At 46.1% G+C, this 24220-nt stretch overlaps 2 protein-coding genes across 6 annotated transcripts in view; both read right to left on the bottom strand.

The window, feature by feature from the left end:
* Positions 1 to 14331, bottom strand: part of PRDM15 (PR/SET domain 15) — a 29779-nt gene extending 15448 nt beyond the window's left edge. For 4 of the 5 annotated variants that reach the window (XM_065741658.1, XM_065741660.1, XM_065741659.1 and 1 more), the window contains exons 1-9: positions 14268 to 14331; positions 11849 to 11894; positions 9420 to 9513; positions 7108 to 7261; positions 5748 to 6000; positions 4142 to 4264; positions 2369 to 2467; positions 1114 to 1344; positions 368 to 503 (exon numbers count right to left, since the gene is read on the bottom strand). In XM_065741658.1, the coding sequence (XP_065597730.1) occupies positions 368 to 503; positions 1114 to 1344; positions 2369 to 2467; positions 4142 to 4264; positions 5748 to 6000; positions 7108 to 7261; positions 9420 to 9513; positions 11849 to 11885 (1127 nt within the window). In that variant the 5' untranslated portion in view covers positions 11886 to 11894; positions 14268 to 14331. Of the gene's footprint in view, positions 1 to 367; positions 504 to 1113; positions 1345 to 2368; positions 2468 to 4141; positions 4265 to 5747; positions 6001 to 7107; positions 7262 to 9419; positions 9514 to 11848; positions 11895 to 14267 lie in introns of those variants that run through there. The other variant, XM_065741662.1, reaches the window with a different exon arrangement.
* Positions 14332 to 18244: 3913 nt separating this feature from the next.
* The window catches only part of C2CD2 (C2 calcium dependent domain containing 2), a 33344-nt gene continuing 27368 nt past the window's right edge, over positions 18245 to 24220 (bottom strand). The window contains exons 13-14 of the mRNA XM_065741657.1: positions 23640 to 23955; positions 18245 to 18635 (exon numbers count right to left, since the gene is read on the bottom strand). Coding sequence (XP_065597729.1) covers positions 18409 to 18635; positions 23640 to 23955 — 543 coding nt within the window. The 3' untranslated portion in view covers positions 18245 to 18408. The remainder of the gene's footprint in view (positions 18636 to 23639; positions 23956 to 24220) is intronic.

Raw genomic sequence — 24220 nt, 5'->3', positions numbered from 1 at the left:
TATCTGAAAGTCTCCCTGAGGTTGTGTTCTACTTAAGCTTTCACTTTCTACTGCTCAAAGTCTGAGGTAACATGCTGAAATCAATATGAAGTGATTCACGCGTTAAAATACAAACTAGACTGAATAGTAATTGGTAGCTTTCTTTTAAAGCAAAATCTGTTCACCTGTTCTATTACCAGCATTCAACAGGAGTATATAACCTCCATCACCCTACAGTATGTGAGCCATCTTTGTGGCCCTACTAGCAGCAGGATACACATTTTTTAAGTAACAAAAAAGAGCACCTACAGACCCAGTAGAAGAAGCGTTGCATGCTACTTAAGCTTGATTAAGCCTGAGAGAAAATTCTGCATTCCAGAGCACTTACTTTGTGACTGAACTGATGCTATTTGTGGTGTTAGGCACCTTTCCTAAAACCAATTCCATAATCCTCTCTTCTGCAGCTGATGGCAGAGCCACCTCTTCTGGTGGGACTTCAGTTGCAGTGTCAGCCACTCGTTCCACTGCGAACGCATCATAAAAACACAGCGTTAACGTGAGAGCTAAAAAGAAAACCTTAAAAGCAAGGATTTTCTTTTGTAATGATGTGTGCATGATAAATAACAGATTGCTAATGAGTAAACGTGACTTGCAAGATACAAAAAGAGGCTACACTAAATTGCATGTCAAAAGTAATGTCTTACCTGTTCACAGCCTGCTCCTAAGGGGTCAGCTGACTATATGCACAGTGACATTTTTTACTAGACCTTCCCGTAAAGGGCAGCAAGGTACTGAAAAAAGCCCCTTCCAGGAACACACCTTATAGCAGAGAAAGGAAAAGTATCTCTTCTTGAGGGAGGATGCTTCTCCTGTTTCCTTCCTGCAGCAATCTAGGCAGGTCTCTCACAATCACTATCCTGGGCCTTTCTATTCCTAAAACTTTTGCAGGAGAATGCAGGTAATCTAACTACAAATGCTGCAACCTTTATTGCAGACATGGAACTGACATAAACATAGGTTTGTACATATCTACTTTAGAGATCACCCTGTCTCTGTGCTATTTTGTAGGCCTTTCTGAGAAATAGACACGTATGAAAGGGGTATGTACTTAGCATTTTTCCAGTTTTGTTTTACCGGCAGGATCTTTCTCTTCAGCAGCAACAAGGGGTGCTTCCGTTTCTGCTTTTGCTGTTTTGATCTTTCTTCCCCTCCTGGCCTTTCTCCTCGAGTCTGCACTGGCACTAGCTGCCTCACAAACCACTGGTGGATCTGCAGGTGGAGCCTCTGTTACTTTCTCTGCAACAACCTCACTTTGGCTGGTTTGGGGGGCACATTTAGCTTGTTCCAGGTGACTCATCAAGTGCTCTGAATGGATGGAAAGAGTATAAAGAGGAAAGAAACTGCCATGAAATACCCTCAAGGATAGATCCCACTGAAGCCCATTGAACAGGCCAATCTCATTTAACAGCGACTCACTTCTAATTATTTCAAAAGCAGTCACAGTGCCTTTCTGACTAAAAACAGTCTGATAAACATTCAAACAATTACTAACATGGACTGCAATTTTTGAGAGGTCTATTAGATGTAACTGGAAATAGGCTGTGCCCCTGATAATTTCAAAAAATTAAAGAGGCTAGATCTAGGCTGGACATAAGGAAAAAGTCTTTTACAGTGAGGGTGGTGAGGCACTGACACAGGTTGCCCAGAGATGCAGTTGATGTTCTGTCCCTGCAGACTTTCAAGGCAAGGCTGGTAAAGGCCCTGAGCAACCTGATCGAGCTGTACACGTCCCTGTTCATCGCAGGGGAGTTGGACTAGATGACCTTTAAAGGTCACTTCCAACTCTAAGGGTTCTATGATTCTCTGATAATGGGTACATTTTTCCAAACACGCAAGGTTATTTAGCAACCCAAGCATCCTTTTCAAAAATGACTCAGAAAATTCTCAAACCCTTTTTTTTTTAAACCGAATAAAATAGCTGCAAATTAAATGCAGAAAAAAACATATTTAATTACAGTTAATATATGTCACAAACACCAGACAGATAGTCTCACTAAGCATAAACTGAGATCACTCACTGATCTTATACACTGTTTATGCAGTTCCCTGTCCTTGATACTCCTAATCTTCGTATCATTTTCTTGATAATGATTTTCCTTCTTCTAGATTCAATATCTGTTGTTAGCCTGGATATTGCTTTGTTGCCACATTAATAACATCATTTTACCTACCTCTCACCCCTACCCTCATTGTCAAAGGAACACAAACATAAAACCTTTATCTCGCTACATTGTGGACAAGGATATAGCTTCACAGTCGCCTGCTCCAGAAGAATGGAACTCTCCTAACTTTCTTCTCAGTACTCTCATCAATTTTTAATACTCCTCACCTGTCAGCAGCTGAGGCTCCTGGAAAGCAGATGAACACACTTTACACGTCCACTGGCTGGGCTCTGCTTCTGCAGCTCCACTGCCTTCTGGAGTGCTCACTAAATCACAAGAAAAAATACTTTAAAGCTTTGAATAAGGGAAACTAGTGAATCCTTATAGTCTTATTCAGCTTGCAGTGACTCCCTCCATACCACATACAATGATTTAAACAATAAGAAGCCATGGAGGCATTTGCTTAATTTTTGACTTCCCAGCTATATTCCACCAGTGTAGTCAGTTGCCTGCACATGTTTAATTCTCAAGAAAATTAAGTTTGATTTATTCTCTGGGACCACTTCAGGATGTTGCAGAAATGAACACCTGAAGTCAGAAAAGAATGTAAATGGTTGCAGGAGCGAACACTGGTGCTTTTGTAAAGTCCTAAGGGTCCCTTTATCACCTCCTAAAGAACTGATGATCAAAGGCACAATAAAAAGGATTTTTTTTCACCATTAAATCTGGAGCTGCCAGTACTCATCTGAGTGAGCTGAAGACAGAAGTAGAGAAATTCTCCTTGCTCTCTCTGCAGAGCATCACAGATTGAAAACATTTGGATGAACAGACGTATGGGCAAGAATAATGAAAACCTGTCAGTTTGCAACAGCTTTGCAGGACTTAGGGTCAGTGTACAAGCCAAAAAAGGCATATTTTGTTGTGTAAACACTAAGCCACTGCAACAGCAGGAATACTTCAGGGTGCTCAAAGTATAACAGCAAGCATTTCGTTTCTGTTAAAGTTGGGCTTTAAGTGGAGTGAAGGATGTACAAAGGGCTGTTCAAATTCCTCATCATTTTTTTTTCCTGGAAAAATCAGCACGCTAAACTGAAAAGCAACTGTCTGGCCAGCTTCACATTTAAGCTGTGACAGCATCCAAGTAAAATGAACAAACCTCTTACGATGAAGTTCCTTGTTACACATCTGCAACCCTCTCCTCCTCTTATCCTCTACTATTAGAAGTAGTCTTATCCTGACTACTTCTAATACTAGTAAGTAAAATCTAACAAACTAACGTTTTAAAAGAGCAGACACAGAATGATTTCTTTTGATCCCAATCTCCACGCTATATACTTTGAGTTTACTTCTAGACATGGTAACTTTTGTTAAATGGGTTCTAAATCTGTTTACAATTTACCAGAGATTACACATGGATTACTTCCTAACTAGCCTTGGGGACTCATCTTCTGTGACAGCACTAGTCATGTCCTGACCTCCATATTCTTTGCCAATAATATCTGCATTGCTTATAGATTTAACTAAATTTGAGTTCATGTACTAGTCGGTACAGTCTGAGCTCTTCTAGACTTCTAGTGTGATTGTAATGTGGGAATGGACAGTGTTCCTGTTGTTTCCAAACAGCACTATTTTTACACTCACATTCTCGTGTTTTCTTCTAGATCCTGAGCATTTGAAGAATTACACTTTGCAGAGAAAGTTCAGAGATTTTCTTTGCAACTCCCCCTACCCAACCCTAATCACCTCCAAAGTCAGATGTGTTTGTTTTCATCAAAGTCATCTGGATAAAGGAATTTTTGTCCCTTTTGTCCCTTTTTAACCTGCAGAAGTACACCTGTGAAAATGCCAAGAAAGATCTAGACTTTCAAATACTCTCTAAATAAGCACTTGCTGAATGTTATATATAAACTGTGATAACTATGAAGAAGTGCCATACCTAGAAGATTTTTAGATTTATATCTGTCCTCTGTCTCTCTTAAAACTACTGTAACTTTGCATACCTGTTGGATCAACTACTGGTATGCTGGATTTCTTCGTTTTTTTATGGGGGAAGACAACAGTCGAAGGCTTTGAAGAGACTTTGTTCCCATCTTTATCATATTCCATCACTACCAAGCACATATCTACAGAGAGGAAAAACAGTTTCATTTCTTTACTTTCCGGACCCTTTTATTCTTTTGCTCTCTGCTGATGGCAGCAATTATAAACAAAAAGTTTTGCCTTATAGCAGGCCTGCAAAAAGAGATTCTCATGCATAATTCACACATTCGCAGAATTGTAGGGGTTGGAAGGGATCTCCAGAGATCATGGAGTCCAACCCCCTGCCACAGCAGCTCCCTAGCCCAGGTTGCACAGGTAGGCGTCCAGGCGGGTCTGGAACGTCTCCAGAGAAGGAGACTCCACCACCTCTCTGTGCAGCTGTGCCACTGCTCCGTCACTGCACTGGGAAGAAGCTCTCACACACATTTGTGTGGAGCTTCCTATGCTTGGTTTGTGGCCATTTTCCCCCATCCCATTGCCACACATTGTTGAGAAGAGTCCGGCCTCATCCCTCTGCCTCCTGCACCTTAGATAACCCTAACCAGGACATTCTTGCTCCTGAATCTCATACAATGTACCTTTCATACTCTGGCATATATAGTGAAAGTGCTGAAGAGAGAAAGCAGGATATACCTAAAGAATATTTTTAAATACCTTTTTGAACATGAAAATATATGAATGGGTTAAACGAAAGAGAAAAAAGATGAACCCTCCAATTAATACCACTTGGAAATATCTTAAACTCAGAAACAAGTTAACAGGATTGATTCTGTATTCTAGTCTGTGCTTTCCACCAAGATTAGCTGTATAATGTGCCATTAGCATTGTCCTCTCCACAGGCTATTTGTCACCCCAAATTACTCTCAGTGTAGTGATAATACCATATGGGAGTATACCCAACTCAACAACAGAAAGCAACTGCCTTAGCAGTGCTGAAGGATAGTGCTTTTTAACTAAAGAAATGCAAAACTAGAAGAAAATAGAGGGGCAGAGGGACAAAAGACCTCTGGCAATTCTAATTCCAACTCCAATAAATCCGCTGCCTTTCTTTGTCAATGCACAAGCAATCAAGTGGAAGGGAGGCTTACTTCTGAGCTTATGTCATTCTAGTGGATTCCATGTAAAGCTGCAAAAGTTTTTCAGAACTGTACAACAGTTCTTAGCAAAACCAAAACATTTTCACTACAACTGAAAAAATGTGGTTTCTTTACCAAACCTGCATATACATTTAGACATACACCGACAACCGAGCCCTTCTGTCTTGTATGCTTGAGTGTTCCTGATGCAGCTACCAGTTCTTTAATTAAGTACTAATTATCCAGTTTGTTGAGCCTGCAGAGACTGAATCATCAAGTTGGTTGCCCTTCTGCTTTTGAAAGCAGAGACATATCACAGTGAAGAATGTATGCTTTCTGCTTGTAAGGTAACAACATATACAGTTAGCCTGACTCTGAAGGCTAACATATTCAGGGTCAGAGCCTAATTGATAAACAGCACTGTCAGTTATAACTATCAGTCCCTAACAGGATTGGGCCCTTAAGAAGGAAAAAAGGCCCCCACACATACCATTGGAAACACTAGTGACCTGCTTCAGCATTGGCTTTTCCATTTTTTTGGCGTAAAAAGCCGCATACCACACTCGCAGCTCAGTTCCTGGTGGGATGTCCCGGGAGGTGGTGAAGTAAATATCATTGTCATGCTGGAAGGCAGTTAAGTTTTGATGCTCATGCTCAGTGGCTGGTCGCACCATCATCATCCAGTTGCAATCATCTTCATTTGAGGTGTCAAAGTATAACAAGGGCCCATCTTTCTGGAACACCTGCCGAGCAAATTACACATGTAATACAACTGTAACAAAAAAGGCAAAGTTAAAAATAATTTTTATTCTCCACTTCTGCAATTGTTTTCATTCAAGGTACATCAGAGATGCGTCTTACAGAATCACAGGGTTGGAAGGGACCTCCAGAGATCATCGAGTCCAACCCTCCTGCCAAAGCAGCTCCCTAGCCCAGGCTGTGCTCCATGCTCTTTATCATCTTTGTAGCCCTTCGCTGGACTCTTTTTAAGGCACCCCGCCTTCTTGTCCACCGGGACACACTGCTGGCTCGTGGCCAGCCTGTCATCCCCCAGGACAGCCAGGTCCTTCTCCTCAGAGCTCCAGAAGGTCATCCCCCAACATACTGAACGAGCCTCATCATTTGCATCATGAATCAGTGACATCTTCAGAGGAATAAGTCTGTGACAGACCACCAGGGGCAGGATGGGAACAGAGAGAACCCCATCTTGAACTGAAGTCTTGGGATAGCCACTGTTTTTTTCACAAAACATGAATGACTCTATGTAGGAGAACAGAAGGAGACCTTAACAGCACACTGTGACATGTCCATCAGGCCCCGTGTCACATTTCTAAATCTCTGCTTCTGAGTCATGTGTTACTGGAAAGATAAGGACGAAGTATATTTTTACCATGGTTATTTTTCCTAACAAAACTAAAAAAAATAAAGCAAATGTAAGGGAAAAAAAAGTATATTATTATTCTGCACGTTCCATAAGACTAATGAACACGCCACTGATTAAGCAAACGGGACCAAAGCAGAGACTTACTAAAAGAACCTGCAGTGATCTGCCACGTGCACGATGCTTCCTGTATTATCACATGTAAGTGACAGACAAGCAATTGTATGATTGGATTATACCCTGGCTCTTATCTCCTGTAAGGACATTAACTTGAATCACGCAGCCCCTAGATCAGTTCTTCTGCATTCTGCACAGAGAATGCTTCTGTAGATAAACTGTTACAGTGGATGCCTAAAAAGTAGCCCAATAACATTCTTCACACATTTTTTTTTCCATAGTGGCAGATAGCATAAAACCATCACGGGTACAGCTGATTTCCTTTCATTGCTTTTCATATGGCACACTTTACCTTTAGGGGAAAAACTGTTTCTTTTTCAAGCTTGGCAACTCTCTTGGATTCAAACGGGCCAAACTGGGTACGTTTCACTAGCTGAGTCAAAGCAAACACTCCTTCAGTCCCATCTTCTAACTGTCGTATCTCCAAATTAGAAGGCAGAGATGATCTAGGAATTTAATAAAGAATTGAGTCATTTATGGGACAAAATTGCAAGAACCCATGAAAGAAAGATGTCAGCATCTACTCCTCCACTCTCCAGTGACAGAAAACTGTTTTCTGTCAACATACCTTGATTTCTATGAGGATTCATAAACAGAAGAGAAAAATTATCAGTGGTGGGGGAGGGTCGGGTCAGCAATTGCTTAAGAGCACTCCACCCATCTAAGTCCAGGGACTATACAGGCTGAGCCTGTGGGTGGAAGGGGATGGTCCAGCTCCCCAGTGAAGCTACTCTGTATCATCTTTAAATATCACAGGCATTAAAGTCCCTGGTGATATGCACAAAACAAATGCTTCTCAGACCTTCAGGAAAGCCTGAAAAGGAAGTTCAGGTGGTTAGCCCCACTTCAGTCCCTGGGAAAAGTGCAAAGCAAGAGCTTTTGTGAGGTATTTATGGGCGTACAAGGAGCAGGGCACTGGAAACAGTCACACCTGGTTAACTCATTGCCAAAAAGGTTTGGGATGAGGGAAGGGCAGTGGATGCAATTTCTCTTGACTTTAGCAAGGCTTTCAGGAGTCGCTCTGACCACACTGCTGCATGCACATTGGGGTGCTTCGGTCAGACAAGGAATACAATGCTGGTTTTTCAGCTCTGTGATAATGGATGAAAATCTAATCAGACAGGCTACTGACTGCTCTATAAAGGTTGACACTGGCTCATCCACTTACTTCCCTAGAAGTAGAAAAATACAGATTACAATCTGAAATACAGAGATTACAATCTCAGTGGTAAGCAAATGAACTGAAAGAAAACAAAAAGCTTTTGGTTTTAATAAAAGGAATATACAGTAGTAGAGTTGGTAAAGTTCAGGAGATATTTCTTTATGCTTTTCTTTCCTACCCACATAGGAACAATTTTATCTTTTCAGCAGAACAGAGGAAAACAGCTACCACATGGTTACGCAATCAGACTAGGTTTTAAGAGATCCATATCCAGCTTGTGGTTAAACTTGCCCTCAACCTCAGACAAATCACTCTCTCAGCTACTGTTCCCCAGATGTAAAATAAATTACATCTTGTTTCAATCACCTTTCTTGTTTCCATTTCTCATCCTACCTGGTTTTGCCTGTAAATTCTTCAAGAAAATATTTATTTTTCTGTTATACGGTCATTTTTGAACTCTGCTTTCAAATCCACTACCCGGCAGCCAGCACTTCCACTAGGGAACACCTACACATCTGCTAAAAGCAGCTGAAAACCAGTGCACACACCACATTCACAGTGTTCACTGGAACATCTGAGTATTACTACAGCCCTCCCTTACGAATAAACAAGAGTATTAAATCACAAGGCGATAAAAGCACACCCCACCATAAATGGTAAAAAAAAAATCAGTTTAGCTTGTCACTGAATCTGTTTGCTATGAGTTGGAGATGTACTGCACTGCCCGCTTTCTGTGTACCAGAAAAGCACCTCCATCACCAGTTTTTACATTCCCTAACAAGAAGCACATGAAGCTATATGAACTCCCCTCCCTTTCTGGGTTGGTCCTACAGCTTCATTATAGCTGTTTGTTTCTCTTTAGCAAAAGCTCCACGTTGTACACCTCTTTATGGATTTTGCTTACAGTGCCAAATGTACAGAAACGTGCTACTCAGTGCTGTTTTCTTCCGATGAGATTTAGTCTGTTTGTTTCCTTGAGCAAGCGTGACTGCTTCTGTTATGCTGCTGTAGATTTACTGACAGGAGTATTATCCACAATCATTTGTAAAGAGCCACAGAAATGAGAGCAACTTGTTTTGCTTCTCCATGGAGGAATTACAGAGATAACATCAAGCAGGAAGATGCAACCATTCACGGCACTGGGAAATCTGCATGTGCTTGTCTGAAGCCAGCATGCTGCTTTTGAGGAGAGGAACGACCAGGACAGAAGTCATCCCTCCCATCTGGTGCTCCCTGACTTAAGCAAAGAAGCCAAATCCTGATGAGCAGCAAGTTACTTAATTGGCTTTGATTCAAAAGAGCATTGGCTTTCTATTTAATAAAGGCTGCGTCCTTTCCACAGACTAAGGCCTCATTTCTCAGCTGTCAGTGATAAAACCCATTAAAAAGCGAATACGACTTAAAGAACTAACACGAGCATCTGTTATCCAAATGCTCCTTACCTGGCCCTGCTCAACACAAAGGAATCTTTGACTGTCACCACCGGGCCCAGCTCAGGACACTCTGAGTCATGGTACTGCCCACAGTCCTCGCACCCTGCAAGGAAGCAGACAGCAAACAGAGTTAGTTGAAAACACTGCTGTAGAACAGCTGCCTCTTTCTCTCAAGAGTCAAGTACAGATCTATCACAAAGTAAAACACACCTGAAGGCAGCAGTTTCATTTATGTTGCTTAAAAGAACACATATAACTGGACACCAAGGTGATAGCTGGCACCTCTGAAGGTGAGAAGGAAAGCAGATGCTGCCATCAGTGCTATCAGAAGACAATTGTTTAAATTTTCTCTGTGAGGAAAATAACTTCCTTGCATGCGTTGTAAATTTAAGAATGGGATTATTCCTCAGAGAAATGTCTAGCAGGTTGAGACAACTGAGTTACTACTTTTGTCAGAACCCAAGCTTTGGAAACAGCTTGGACAAGTTAGTCTTTTTAGAAACAAGAGGCATAAACCCGGTCCCTGGGCACCATCAGGGGATCCTGTGCAGGACATGAGGGGATAGCAGGAGCCCAGCTCTGCCTGGAGCCACAGCTGATGTGGTCACACTCCTCTGGTATGGTGTGGACAGCAGCCGGCACCGGGTTAGCACAAGTCAGCAAAGCAGTGCATTCAAGCTACTCCTTAACTCGCTTTCAGCTCACCTAAATTAAATTTAGCACAAGTGTAAATTACCCAGAGCAGAAAGGCTCAAATAATTTTCAGAGCAGGATAATTTGAAACTTTCTAAAATAAGCCAGCTTAGCAGGACTTCAAATGCATACACATTGCTTCACTGTGACAAACAGCAAACTGCCATGCCTGGTCAGCAGCTGACGCAGCATAAGAGATCATCACACACACAGGTTATCCTCTCAGAGCTCCACATTCACAAGGGCAAGTCAGTACGGCTGCAAAACAGAGGGTGGTTACACTTTGCTTGGGATGAGAACAAGAAAGAAAGCAGTTCTGCTCCAGGGTATAGCCCCTCTGGGAGAAACACTCTGCATTCTTAACAGGAAACCTCTCTCAGCCAGTTTGTTTCAGTGAGCTAACAACATATGCGGGGTTCCTGCAGTTTGTGGTGCCCCTTGGTGAACCAAGTCACAAAACGACCATTTCTTCCCATCACTGCCCTTTCCAGCTGAAGGAATTTCCCAGTCCAGTTTGCTGTACAACACCAGGCAGAGAGATCAGCGGAAAGGACATGTGGGCAGGTGTTACTCACACTGCCATCAAACCTCAAGCCTACAGCCAAGACACCTCTCCCTCCCCTATTATAGTGCAGCTTAACATACCACCACTCCCGCATATTTGACATGCACCAAATTCAATTACTTGCAGTTCACACTGTACTCAGTATACTGATATTATCTGGGTTAAGCATAAATTTCCAAAACCAACGAGGGTGGAGGAGCCACAGAGGATTGTGTAAAACAGATTGATGACAGGAATTGGATCATCACCCACAAAGGTCATCACCATCGACGGGAACTGGAAGAAATTGCCACAATGACAGCCTATCAAAATGGCTTTGCTGCCAAAGAAAACGAAGCACTCTGTTCTCTATTCCTCTTATCATTTGACTGCACATGTCATTTATAACAACTCGCTTCTTCAGAACTTCAGCAGACACCATCTTCCATGGTAAAAATCTTACAGAGAATACAGGAAAGCTCTAGAAATTCTGTGACTAACTTTCACTGGAAGAAGAAAAAAGACTGTGTGACAGCTTCCGTCTGCAATTAGGGAATGATGTCACATCCCCATCCTTACATGTATCCACCAGGGTGGGTTACAGGAACTCTAGTAAATTTGTGGTGGAGGGAGAATTTTCTTTCCCATACAGTTGCCATAAGGTTGATGTGTAGCTGTAGGATCAAGAGCAAAAGCCTGTGGATGAATACTGTAAAGGACATAGGCTCTATTCTGCTCTTCATTCTGCTCTTCCCAGATCAGATCCCCAGTATCTGAGTGGCACGAGCAAGACCTGATAGGTCAGGCAGCACATCTCACACGGGGCTTGTCCTGGAAGAATGACCCTGCAGCCCCTTCCCATGGAGGTGCATATCGTTAACTCAGCCTACAGGTCTGAGCTCCACGTGGAGCAACCTCTGGTTGCCGAAGCCAACAGTACAAGGACAGGGCATAGACTAACCCCTGGCAAGCTCTAGGCCTTCAGCCACACTTATTTCAGCCACAAAGAAGCTGTTTGGGTAAGTCACATCCACAGAGCACTTGGCTCGTTTGCCAATGAAAACAGGAATATGGGCACGCTTAAAATTAGCAACCTTCTCTGTCCTCCTCCACAAGCTGTTTCAGCTTCCTTTGCATAAATTCTTATCTAAATAAAAACCAAGTCTGTTTTGGTGCTGTCACCCCCCTTTTTAATACTTACAAACAAACATAGTCTCATCACTGCCATCTTCAGCCATTTTTTAAACCTGCCAAAACACAAAAGGTGACGTTAGTTCTGACTGAGTTTTGCTTCAACATAAACATCCCTTTACGGAGTGATGATGATGACCAATCCGGAACATATCCAAATGTACTACTGGCCCCTGCAGGGGTACAAATGGGAAGTTAAATAAAGAAATAAAGTTGCTAAAAATGCCCCAGCAGCTGCTGCAATACTGCAGGGATACAGTCAAGAACAAGAACGTACAGAGAATGAGGCTGCAGAAACAGTAGGGACGTTGGTCAAGAAGGAAATGGGAGAGAGTAAGAGCTTGAACCTGTGAGAGAGAGGACAGAGGAAAGAAACATGATCAGGGCAGCAGAGCCCCAGGCGTGCTGCGGTGCAGGGATTCTGCTGTCAACTATCTGGGCAGCAACCCAAGGAGGGCTCTGGCCAGGGGTCTGCAGCAGGGCCCTGCTCCCCATGTATCCCTCCCACAGCCCAAGGCAGCACAGATCTTCATAACACCTGCTTGCTGGTTAAGTGGCTGCAACTGCCTCTGAGGCACAAGCATGCCCTGCCAATGGCTGCTGGGGACTAATCGTACCTAACAAAACATTTAAGCAGAAGCAGCAGTCCAGGGAACTTCCTAAAACCTCTTTTCCTGAAAGCACTGCACACGATGAATCAGAAACCTGAAGTAAACCAGTACAAAACAGGATGAATCATAGACTGAGGGCAGACACAGCTTGCTTTGCTGCCTAACTCCTGCTTTGTGGATGGTCTGTGCTATCTCAAGAGGTGCACGCCTACTGATTATCATTCAGTTTGTGCCCTGACAAGACTCACCCTAACCATGGCTAAATTAACAAATCCTCTCTTCAGACAATGGTTTCCATACACAGGGCACAGAGCACAATAGATCAGTGCTGCTGCTGTGCAAGCAGCTCCTCAGAGGCACCCGCCCTTTCGTCCTCCTCTGTCACATTTCCAAGCAGCAGACTGATGACCTGCAGCATCACTGAGGCAGCAAGGTCCGTCTCGCTCCAGCAGCCATAGGCTGAGAACAGCAATAAAAGGGAGGAACTGTAAGAGAACAAATGCTGGTCACGGTGATGGAGAGCAACTGTAAGGGTCACTCAGCTACCCCTCACTCAGCTGTCTGCAGTCGCTTCATTTTCACGCTCAGAGTCACAGCGCTCATCTTCCACACAGCAGCATTTCAGATTCACCGCCCACTGTTCCAGTGACCCTCTGGGCTTCGGAAAAGGCAGGAAAGGAAATCGTGCCTCAGACAAACAGGGTGCAGAAAGCAGACTGCCCCACTACCTGGTCCTGAGAGGCTGCCCATCCCTCCTCCCTTCTACTCCACGGAGAGCATAAGTAAGGGCAGACTGAGCACCGTGGACAGGCTTTGGGGCTTTTATTTTCGTCTGCTGCTGTTCAGAGCCACATCTGATTATTATACTTTTTTGACGTATTCGCGTCGGGAAAACACTCCATCAAACCGCCGCACGCAATGACGTTCCCGCCTTCACAGCGACAATCGAAGCTTCTGTGCAAACTCCAGCATAAACCAACAGCCGCCGTGAAGCGGCGGAAAGCGGGGCAGGTACGAGGCCTAATTCCGCCCGCTGATTTTGCGCCCTCACGGCCGAGCGCAGCAGCGCCCGAGGGGGCGGCAGCACACAGGCGGACGGCGCCGCCCGCCCCGCTTTCCCCCGCGGCGTACCCCGCCCCTCCGCACCGCCGAGCGCCCGGGAGGCGCGACGCGGCCCCTCCGCCCCCCGCACGGAGCCCAGGGCGGCTGTTACGAAGAGCGCGGCGGCGCCGCCCCTCCCGCCCGGCACCCCGCCCCGCGGAGCCCGGCGGCGTAGCGAGCGCTGCCGCCGGGGGTACCGGCGGGCGCCGGAGGGGGCGGGGGATGGGGGGTCCCGGAGCCTCATGGGGCGCGGGGAGGGCCGGCCGGGACGGGTTTAAGCTCGGAGCTGGGCGCGGGGCGCGGCCGGCGGAGGGGAGCGGCGGCCCGGAGGCAGGCGGGCGGCGGGGCACGGGATCCGGGAGCGGCTCCGCCGGGTTTTGCCTCGGACCCGCCGCCTCGCCCCCCTCCCTACTGCCCTCCCTCCGCGCGGCGCGGCGCGGCCCCGTAACAAAGAACAGGCGGCATGGAGAACGCGGCGGCGGAGGAGGAGGAGGTGGAGGAGACGGCGGGGCCGCCCCCCCGCCACCGGGAGCCCTCGCCGCCGCCGCCCCCGGTCCGGCCCGACCCCGAGAGCCCCGGGGAGCGGAGGGACGGCGGCACCGGGGCGGCGAAGGGGAGAGGGGAAGCGGAGCGCCGGGGCGGGGGGGGTGGGAGGAAGAGGGAGATCCGCGGGGATGGGGTGCGGGAACGGGGGGAGGCGCGGGGAGCCGGCGTTACCTGCCCTGGGAATGGCCCGAGCCGGATCGGATCCGGACTCCGGGTTCCGATCCGCTCCGGAAACCACGCGCCAGCGGAAGCCGCTCCGGCCGCGGAGCGTGCTGGGAGGCGTAGTCCGCCGCCGCGGGGTGCGCCGCCGGGAGCGGGGACGGGGCGGTGCGCGGACGCTGACCGTGACGGGTGGGCCGGTGGGGCGGGAGCCACAGCCACGCGGCTCGGAGCTTCCGAGAGCGGCCACGGCGCGGGGACCACGCGCGGGTGAGGAGCGAGGCCCGGCCCGGCCCGCCGCGCCTCCCTAAGGAGCGATCTGAGCTGTGGCAGCGCCTGGAAAGTCGAAGGGAAAGGAAAGAGGGCTTCGGGGCGACCAGGGAACCCCTGGAAGAGTCAGCAGAAGGCAGCGAGGAGCGGGGGGAGCTTGCACGGGGTCACTGAGCGCGGTGACCTCGTGGCTGCAACGGGTCTGCTGCAACTTTAGTGCTCACAGCATTGTAGGGGTTGGAAGGGACCTCCAGAGATCATGGAGTCCAACCCCCTGCCACAGCAGCTCCCTAGCCCAGGTTGCACAGGTAGGCGTCCAGGCGGGTCTGGAACGTCTCCAGAGAAGGAGACTCCACCACCTCTCTGTGCAGCTGTGCCACTGCTCCGTCACTGCACTGGGAAGAAGTTCCCACACATTTGTGCAGAACTTCTTATGCTTCGGTTTGTGGCCATGTATCCTCACAGAACTGAAAGCAGATAACAGCCGAACGCTCAGGGTAAGAGCACGAGAGAAAATGAAGAAAGCTGGTTGGGGGAGCAGCAGGGAAGTTCAGACAAGTGCTTTGGGAACATTAAATAAATGGGCACGTAAGCATGAGAAGGTGTGCTCAGTGAGGCAGCACACACGTATCTCTGTGAAAGGAGGAACAGAGCTCATTTTTGGGAGGGAAAATAAACAACCACCACTGCAGCTACTGTAGCATCAATGGCTTGTTTGTTTTTTTCTTTAGAGTCTGGTGGAATAAGGTCATGGATTTAGAACATAAGACTTGCAGTGAAATGATTGCAAAGGAATCTTGTTCACAGGCAGTATTCATGTTAGCGTTCATGTCTTACGTAGGACCTGGGCCCTAACACCATCATTCTACAACTGAAATGCTGCACTATGATAAAAAGAAATTGGGCTCCCACCTTGTGACACCTAGAATTACCAGAGCTAAAAGAGATGTCAAAAGAAGGGTTTTGCTTCCCTTTATGAACTAGACAGCTTTTTGAGTGTGTGGTTGTTAAAAGTCATGAAGACTGAAGAACGTAGAGCAAAATGATTCTGGCATCTTTCACACAACTGCACGGGACGTGCTCAGCGGCCAAGGGTGAAAGGTGCAGTGTTAGTGCTGCCAGCTTGCAGATCCTGCCCCGTGTGTGGGACACAAGCCCGGCTCTCTCTGGTAGCCAGCGCCCAATTGACACAGCCTCTAGGAGACAAAAAACCCACCTGATCTGATCCTAAAAGGCAATCTCATCATCCAGGAGGGGAAAACAGCACTGAATTCAATAGGCCCTTGGGGTTGCCACCACTGAGGAACGCAGCTGTACCTTGGGTTCAGTAGTTCAGCTTGTTTTTACAACATAACACAAACTGTAGGAAGAGGTGAGGAACACAGCAGCCACATGTGGAGGTCACACATCAAACCAAATGGTGTTTATTTTCCTGAGGAGTGAAGGCAATGAAAACCAAGATTCCCTCTTCACACAAGTTGCCTCACTTTCCTCCCCTTAATGGTTAATTCTCTTTTAATATAGGCAAGCCCAAACCTTCACACAGTTTGCAGTATATTATATATGTACACACATATATATTGCAGTTTCCCACCATCAAGACATGAGTTTAGGCGATAACCAAGACCTTCAGAGGGATCAACCAAAAAAGAAACTGACCCAAAACATTCAGCTTCAGGGTCTGTCCGATCTTCTGAGTAACACACAAGCAAACCCTTCTCCTGCAGTCAGCATGTTATTCAGTGTTATTTCCACCACATTCTACAGTAAATGATAAAACTTCTGTAAATTAAAATCCCGCTTCAGTAACACAGACTGACCTCAAGCAGCCCCCAGTCCTACTGCTCTCAGTGTACAGAGGTGATGCCACCCGCGCAGCTCAGTCTCGCTTTGACTTCTTCAATTTGTGGTTAGATTTTCTCCTTGAGTAAATGAGACTGACCATGTAAAACATCAGAAGGATCTCACCTCCTATACCACCCCACCTCCTTTGCATGGAAAAAGCATGCGTTGAGGGAACAGAGCTTTGGTGTTTGGAATGCTTGCATCATGAAGAGTTCTACTTTGTGTTAAACTAAAAACAAACAAAAGTGCTCAAGCACGCTCAGGCCAGACAAACCTGTATTACGGAACTGGGATTTCACATTACAGCTCCAGGACACTCATTTGTAACAAATTTCCAAAACAGAAAACATACAAATGCCTTCAAGTGTTCTTGTAATAAGCAGCATGCTTAGACATACAGCTATCTGATAGGCTGGACTGCTGCACTACAGTGATTTTACTAGGTTACATACAAGTGGTTACTTTTAAGCTGTAGACTCAGTTAAAAGATTCTGACGGTTAATTTATTTCCAAATCTGCTGGTTAAAAAGCAACCAACAAGCATTTGGGTTTTCTCTGTAGAAGTATTTACCTAGGAAACTGAAGCCCATCACAAGTTTAGAAATGTGTTTCTGTTCCTCAGTGACTTTCTGTTTTTGAAGAGTAGTTAAGGTGAAAACTGAAACATCTGCAAAAGCCTCGTGTCTTTTAAGGGGCGAGATGGGGGGTGAATCACTGTTGGCAAAGCAACACAGATCCATCATTCATTCAGTCAGTAGCTCTGATGGAATGGGTGTTTTTCTTTGCTAAAGACAACAGGCTCAGTCCTTTGTCCTCAGCAGGAATGTACAGAATGGCAAACTACAAGGTGGCACCTGTGAGTGAGAGCCTTCTGCTCTCTGCAGCGGCCCAAACAAGAACTACGCCGTAACTTTCACCATGTTTTCATTCTAATTTAATGAGGAAAAAGAATAATCAGAAAGCCCGACCAGCCACTCACCACACAACAACACTGGTGGATCTAGAAACTGAAAGACTGAGGGAATTGTCATCATTATGTTTTGTAAAACTTCTCTTTGCAACTGCGTTTTCTAAGATCTCAGTAAATATTTGGCAAGTAAAACAAGCTGTCTAATGAAAAGCTTATATAGGGTTAAATATGCTCTATTCAAGACTTATTGCTCCTAGCTTTGCAGTTGATATGATGGTTTATATGCTTGTCTAACAAGTACTTGGGAGAAGGAAGTAGAGCCCCTAGGACAGATTTTTGCATTAGCAGCATAGCTTCTCACACAGGGAGGAAAAGCTACAGAGGAGAAGTTGTAAATGTTTGCAAGTAGACTCACGTAGATTCTTTAAAAAGTTCTGTTTTTTAAGAGTATAACTTAGGTACAGAACATCAGACAATATGCTAGTGTAAGTGTTTGCATAATTTATTGATTTATGGCTAATATAAAAGGCCTCTCTCCACCTACGTGGACTGAGTGGTGTTTGTAGCAGGCTCCAGTTATTACAGTAGGCTCTCCTCATCAGCGGTTTAGTTATGTTTCCGAAAACGTACCCGTTTCCAAATCACAGTACAAAGTGGATCTGGGTCTCTTTTCCCTTTCAGCCTGACCAGAAACACAAGCTGAGACTCGCATTGCTACCGCTCCACGGCACAGCAAGGAAGCACAGCGGTATCCTCTCTCCTGACCGTGGTTCAATCATAGAGCAGGTGTGGTTCTCAGCCCCCTGCTTCAATCAGCTAGGTGCTCACAGGCAGCTCCTCCCCACCTGCATCAATCCCTGCTCTCCCTCACCTCGTACAGTAACACCACGCAGTCCCTCCAAAAACGGTCACGATGCAAGTAGTGCTGCTTGTATTCAGAGTGACTCCGTAGCAATTGGAAAGCTGGTCTGGAGGAAAAAACAGAAAACACAATCCTTCTGTTCACTCCTGGACCACTGTATTAGCAAGCATCATGTTACGCAAGTCATCCGCTGCACTCGTGTCCTCCAGCAGTGCTCTGTAAACAACTGATGTGCAAGGATCCCGTCAGAGAGCATTCATCCAACCTTATAGAAACGGTTCTGCCGAAGCACCGTTCAGTTTGCTCTTGCTTTTGTTCTTGGAAAGCAGCTTTCTGTTAAGAATACGTGAAAGCGTGCCTCCCTTCTTGCGCGCCTCCTCTGACAGTGGCTGCTGCAGGTAGATGAGATCGTTGTGTGACTGACTCATTCCTGGATCCTTCTGATGGTGTCGCCGACGGAAAAAGAGCTTTGCACTCTTTTTCAAAATCCCACCTGCAGAAGCAAAGAGCAGAGGCACAGGCACTTTAGACAGTCCGGGCTGCTCACTTCTAGACTGCAGCTTCACCTGTAACCGCATCACTACTGAAGAAAGCCTTCGTGTCAGCATCTGGAGCTTAAGCACCACTCTTGTAACAATTTAGAAAGCCAAAAGAGTGGTGCATCCAAAGCCACAACGCTGATGGTCTGTAACTGAGAGAGGGTACGACTCCCGTGCTGGAATGAAGGGATTTTGGGTACTGGCAAAGGTGAGCAGTCACCGTGCTTTCAGCCACTCATACGTGTGCTATCATGCTGCTGAATCTGCCTTCCCCCACCACTGATCAAGCAAACACCACTGAGAAATTCAGGCTTTGTGAAGTTATGTGTTTTTCTGCTTCTCCTTGTTCCATGCAAGTATCATGCAAACTGAATCACTGAGATTCGTGACAGACCATGTGTCTACCACGGCAGTTCTAGCTCTATGCATATGCACACACTCTTACAGTTAGCAGAAGAGTACTGCTAGAGGAGCACTAAAGAAAAGAAGCCTTTTCCTTCAGTTCTCTCTGAACCGATGCAGTTGAAAAGGAAGGAAAGCTACCATGCAGCTAAGAGGAATTGAGTGTTAATCCTCTGATTTCAACTTCTAAAGTCAATTCACACATCTTGTGGAAGTTGCTTTCCTTCTACTTTGTTTCTAATATTCTTCTGAGAGCTACGATAGTGTTCACACATACGCGTGCACAGCGCTTAGCCTGGGTTGTGTGCTGGGTTCTCAAATGTCAAACAGACATACCCCAGTGCAATAAAAGTACAGGGTATTTCATTAAAAAGGAGGTAGAGGAAGAAGTGTTTCTCTCTGTAGCCTCAGTCATCAATGGAGTTGAAAAGATTAGCCCATGATGCACAAAGTGAAGTTGGCCTTCCAGTTGGACATGGAGGATGATGCTTGTGCCTGAGGTCAGCACCACACTCAGCATGCTCAAACAATAAGACTGCCCACCTTCAACATGAATTCGGCAGCATCACCTAGAGCAGCTGTTGTTTGCTGGTTTGAAACACTACTGGGAATAACAATTCACTTTGAGCATAACAAATTCGCTCAAATCCCTCCTGTGGCAAATTAGCCCAGATTCCTTTATCTTTTCACACCCCTTCTCTTGATCTCACGTGAAAACCAGCTGCCGTTGCTTTGGCTGCATAATATCCCCTCACCACACACTCATGCTGGCAACACGGGATGCCGGTGGTCTTCCCTCTTCGCAAACCCTGGTTAGTTTTGCAGGCAGCATTCTGCCAGCTCCCCTCTTCTCTTCTCACGTCCACGCTGTGCCTGATGCACAATGAACACAGCCTGCTCCTCATACAACCACCCAATGTCTAAATAGCAAGAGTTTAATGCAGCACTGGGCAGTGCCACAAGCCAATTTGAATGAAGGAGGACCCAGGTAGCAAGCCAGCAGAGGGAGCCTTGTGGCAGACAGACAGGTACATGAGAGCGGTCATCTTCCTGGCTAAGCTTCCTCAGCTTGTTTCCACGCAACCATCAGATTTCCTTACTCTTCCTCCATTCAGCTATTAGATTTGTCACTGCACAACCTCAACTCTGCTTTTCCTTCCCTTGCAAGTGGATACAAGCAACACACGGCCTAATTCCTGCATGTGACCGTGCAACAGCTAGGATTACATCATTATCATCTAAGGAGCAGACACAGGCTGCGTGTCATTTTGCACAACAGCAGCTGCAGAATAGGCAATTCACAGCAGCCCTGCTTCGTGCAGCCAGATGCTGCTCCGCTCACACTGGAACAGTTACAAATATACTCAGCATTATCACCTTTTTATTTTAAGGACTGAGCACTCAGCGTTTGGAAAGATATTCTAGCGCACTCTGCCTTGCTGTGGCCAAGATGTGTCTCACCAGGCACAATGGGACTGATGCAGAAGGCAGCTGAAAGCAACTGGAACGCACAGATTTGAATCCTGTCTGCCGTCCCAGCACCCTGTGACTGATCATTTTGGCAAGGCAGCACCACTTCAAGCTGTTGTCAACAGCATAAAAGAAACAGTGTTTTGCCCCCTGATACAGACAGTTGTTAATATGCAGAGGCTGTGGGGTTGCTGAGGCCCTGCTGCTGTGTGGCTTTTGTTTTAGCCCTCAGCTGCTCTGCCCAGCAGTGCTGGCAGCTGCAGCTGAAGCCGTGCCAGCAGGAGGAGCAGGACAGAGCTTACCCGTAAACAGCTATTTTGTGCTATCCATTCAGACTGATTTCCCATCCTGGGGAACAGAACCAAACGAGGAACACTGCAAAACTCGTGCAGGTGGCCTGGGATAACTCGTCGAAGCCCCAAAAAAATGTAGGCAGCACTTCCCTAAGAACAACACAGCCTCAACAAAAGCAGCAGCCCACAAGGTGAATGCTCCTCGTGTTTTCAGAGGTACCAAGATCACCAGTACCTGGAAGCTTGTCACGTCCCCACTGCCACCCATCAGTCTCCAGCAGGCTGGGTGTGTGCTGCCTGATGGCAGCCCCACTCCATGGAGGCATGCACCCCTGCTAGGAAGGCATGCTAATCACAAGCCTTCACATGCTAAAGACACGCAAATCACAAGCTCGGCGATGCTCGTGCTGCTTGCATGCTTACTTCTCAAGTTCAACAACATCCATGTGCCAAACTCTGCCCCTAATACCAGGGGATAAGCAGAGTGCCCCAAGAAAGCTGTACAGACTGGCTGGTCTTCACAGGCTCCTGAGTGCCAGCTCAAGCCATGTTAACGGGCTGGTGGGGCTAGGCTCACTTCTGAATCCTTTTTTTTTTAATTATTTTTAATTTAATTGAAGGAAGATTTCCTTCCACATCTACAAGGACATGAATAGAGATTGCTTCTTTCCATTCCTTCCCAACTCCAAAACAGTTTTTAATTGAGGTGACTGCTGGTATCTGCTGAAGTACTCGTAGCTCTAGGAGTTCAGCTAGAAAGGAATCTGGACAACTGTAAGGAGCAGTTTGTAAAATAAACATTCTGTGTATGCATATCCATTACGGGGTCACACATGGGTTTGCATGAGCAGATGCTGAACTGATAATCAGATACAACAGGAATGGGCATGATGGAGAGAGAGCAGGAGCACACAGCACCCCTCCAAGCCTTCCTTGAAGCTCGTTCCGCATGACCCACTCAGCACATCCACAGTGGAATGATTTGTCTGGGCAGACAAAGCTGCCAAGGCTTCTGAGCACAGGAAGGCAGTTTTGGAGGGAGGAAAGAAATGGATGTGGGAAGAAATCAGGTGCCAAACTACATTTTGCTCTGATTTTTTACAATGAGTGCACCACTGTAAAGCTACATTTTCTTTAAAAGATAAGACAAAAGTAACTTACTGTGTAGGTAATTAATTCTGGTTGGCACAGTGGTCCTCTTAAGGTTATAAAAGGGAATGGGTAAGAGACAGGAAGTCAGAAAAGTGAGAAACAAAGGTATTCAGGAGTAGAAATCACAGTGAAAGACAACGCTAACTTTAAGACATTCATACCATAAAGGAGTTTTTTTAAAGCAGAAGGGTGGTTGCTTTGTTGTTGTTGCTGTTCTTGTTTTTGGAAGGGAAAGGGAATTTTTGACAAAAAAAGAAAACCCACAAAAAAAAAACACAAAAAAAACCTCACTGAAGCATTCAAATTGAAGTGACTCAGCTGTGAGCACAGCTTCAAGACTTCCACAAAGATCTGGTATTTTAGACAGTTTCAGAAAGCATTTTTCAAGCTGAGACAACTGTCTCAATATTAGAGACAATATGTCCTTCCTAGTAGTCCTGCCCTACACTGTGCAAAGAGAACTTCTGGAAGCCTGACCTCTTTGCAACACACTGCATGTGGAGAAGCGAAAGTAAACAACAGTTCACCTGCAAACTTCCACTTGCTTGCTTTGGAGTAAAACATTAAAGAGTCCAGAGGTTTTGCGGAGTGTCATAGAGCTCCTAACCTTCTCCAGGCTCCAAATAAGTCAAATTGCTGAGTGCTTAGACACCTAAATCCACTCCAGACTTTCTAATGCCTGACCATCTGGGCTGAACTGATGCTTGCTGTGCCATCCTGAACTATCAGATGGAACAACAGAGCTGTGAAAAGACCAGAAGACATCAAGCCTTGGTGAAGAGGTCTCAGGTACACCTGATGTCAGGTGAATTAGAATCATTAAGGTTGGAAAAGACCACTAAGGTCACCTCGTCCAACCATCAGCCAACCCCCACCATGCCCACTGACCACATCCCTCAGTGCCACAGGCACAGTTCTTGAACACCTCCAGGGATGTTGACTGCACCACCTCCCTGGGAAGCCTCACAATATTCTCATACTATACTAAGGTTTTGTAGTAAGCCACTTTGTACCATCTCTGAGTAAGTGTAGGAGACTCTGGGTAAGAAAATCAAATAAAAGAACAAAGAAAAAGAGGAATGGAGATGGGTGAGAAATACAACCATTTTCCCAACTACAACACGCATCCCATGGGACTGGCGTGCCAGCTGTTCAAGGCACAGGTGGGAGACCACTGCAATGAATCTTCTTCCAGACTTCCTAACAGTCACCTCATAGCCACAGACCAGCACAATAACCTCAGAGGTTACTGGGTATATAAAGGAAACACAAGGAATCCTAAGGCATTTTCAAGCTGCAGCTATCCAGGCGTGTAACTACAAAAACAAAATGGTCTGATCCTTCATTCAGTTTAGCCTCCCAGATGAGAGCAGGGCCTAGTGATCTGCCTTTTAACTTCTCAGGGTGAGTCTTTCATTTACTGACAGAGAAGAGTATAATAGAACCTGCCACATCTCTGAGAGAAAAGAGAACTGCATTCTTTGTGGCTGCTAGCAAGACAGCTTCCACCAACACCACAAGCACATGGAGTTTAAGGAGAAAAGTCAGTACCAGAGGATAAACTACTATACACTGTTGCATGACACTGCCAATGATGTATAGGCCGCAGTTACTCCCCAAACAGAGGTAAAGGTCACGTACCTTTGGACTTTTTCACACTCCCAGTTTCTGAAACACTTAACGAGCTCCCAGACATTTCTTCACAGCTCTGGTCTAAGAGTGTGTTGGAGTCCCACTGCTGGCTGCCATTCTCCAAACCCCAGGCCTTATGGGCACTTTGCTGTGGGTCAGTATCAGGTGCTGTTTCTGAAACACCTGACAATAGCTTTTCATCAGAAGTGACTTCAGCGATCACTGCCTCTCCGGCAGGTGGTGGATCTGCTTCTTTGCAGGAACTGTCCATGGCTGCAGCATAGTCCATCATCAGTGCAGCTTCACTGTCCTGAGATAAAGAGGTCTGCCCAGAGAAAACAAACAAACAATGCTGACACAAACCAATCTGCTGGAAAAAACAAATACAAAACAAGCCACCCTGAAAAAAAATGCATAAAGAAAAGAACATTCTTATTTGCACTGCTCAGGGCTGTCAGAAAACCACTGTCAGGCTCCCTAAGCTCCACTAAAGGAGAGGAGCATATAACCAAGGTCTAATAAGAACTGACCATCACCATCTAATTGTCCTGTTAAAGCCCAGTGACTGGACTTAAATGCTACACAGCACA

Source organism: Cyrtonyx montezumae, unplaced genomic scaffold (assembly GCF_038088225.1).
Source record: "Cyrtonyx montezumae isolate F1298 unplaced genomic scaffold, pur_monq_1.0 scaffold_3, whole genome shotgun sequence".
Taxonomy (NCBI): domain Eukaryota; kingdom Metazoa; phylum Chordata; class Aves; order Galliformes; family Odontophoridae; genus Cyrtonyx; species Cyrtonyx montezumae.
Note: the sequence above shows the minus strand (reverse complement) of the source record. Positions and strands in the feature narration are given on the sequence as shown.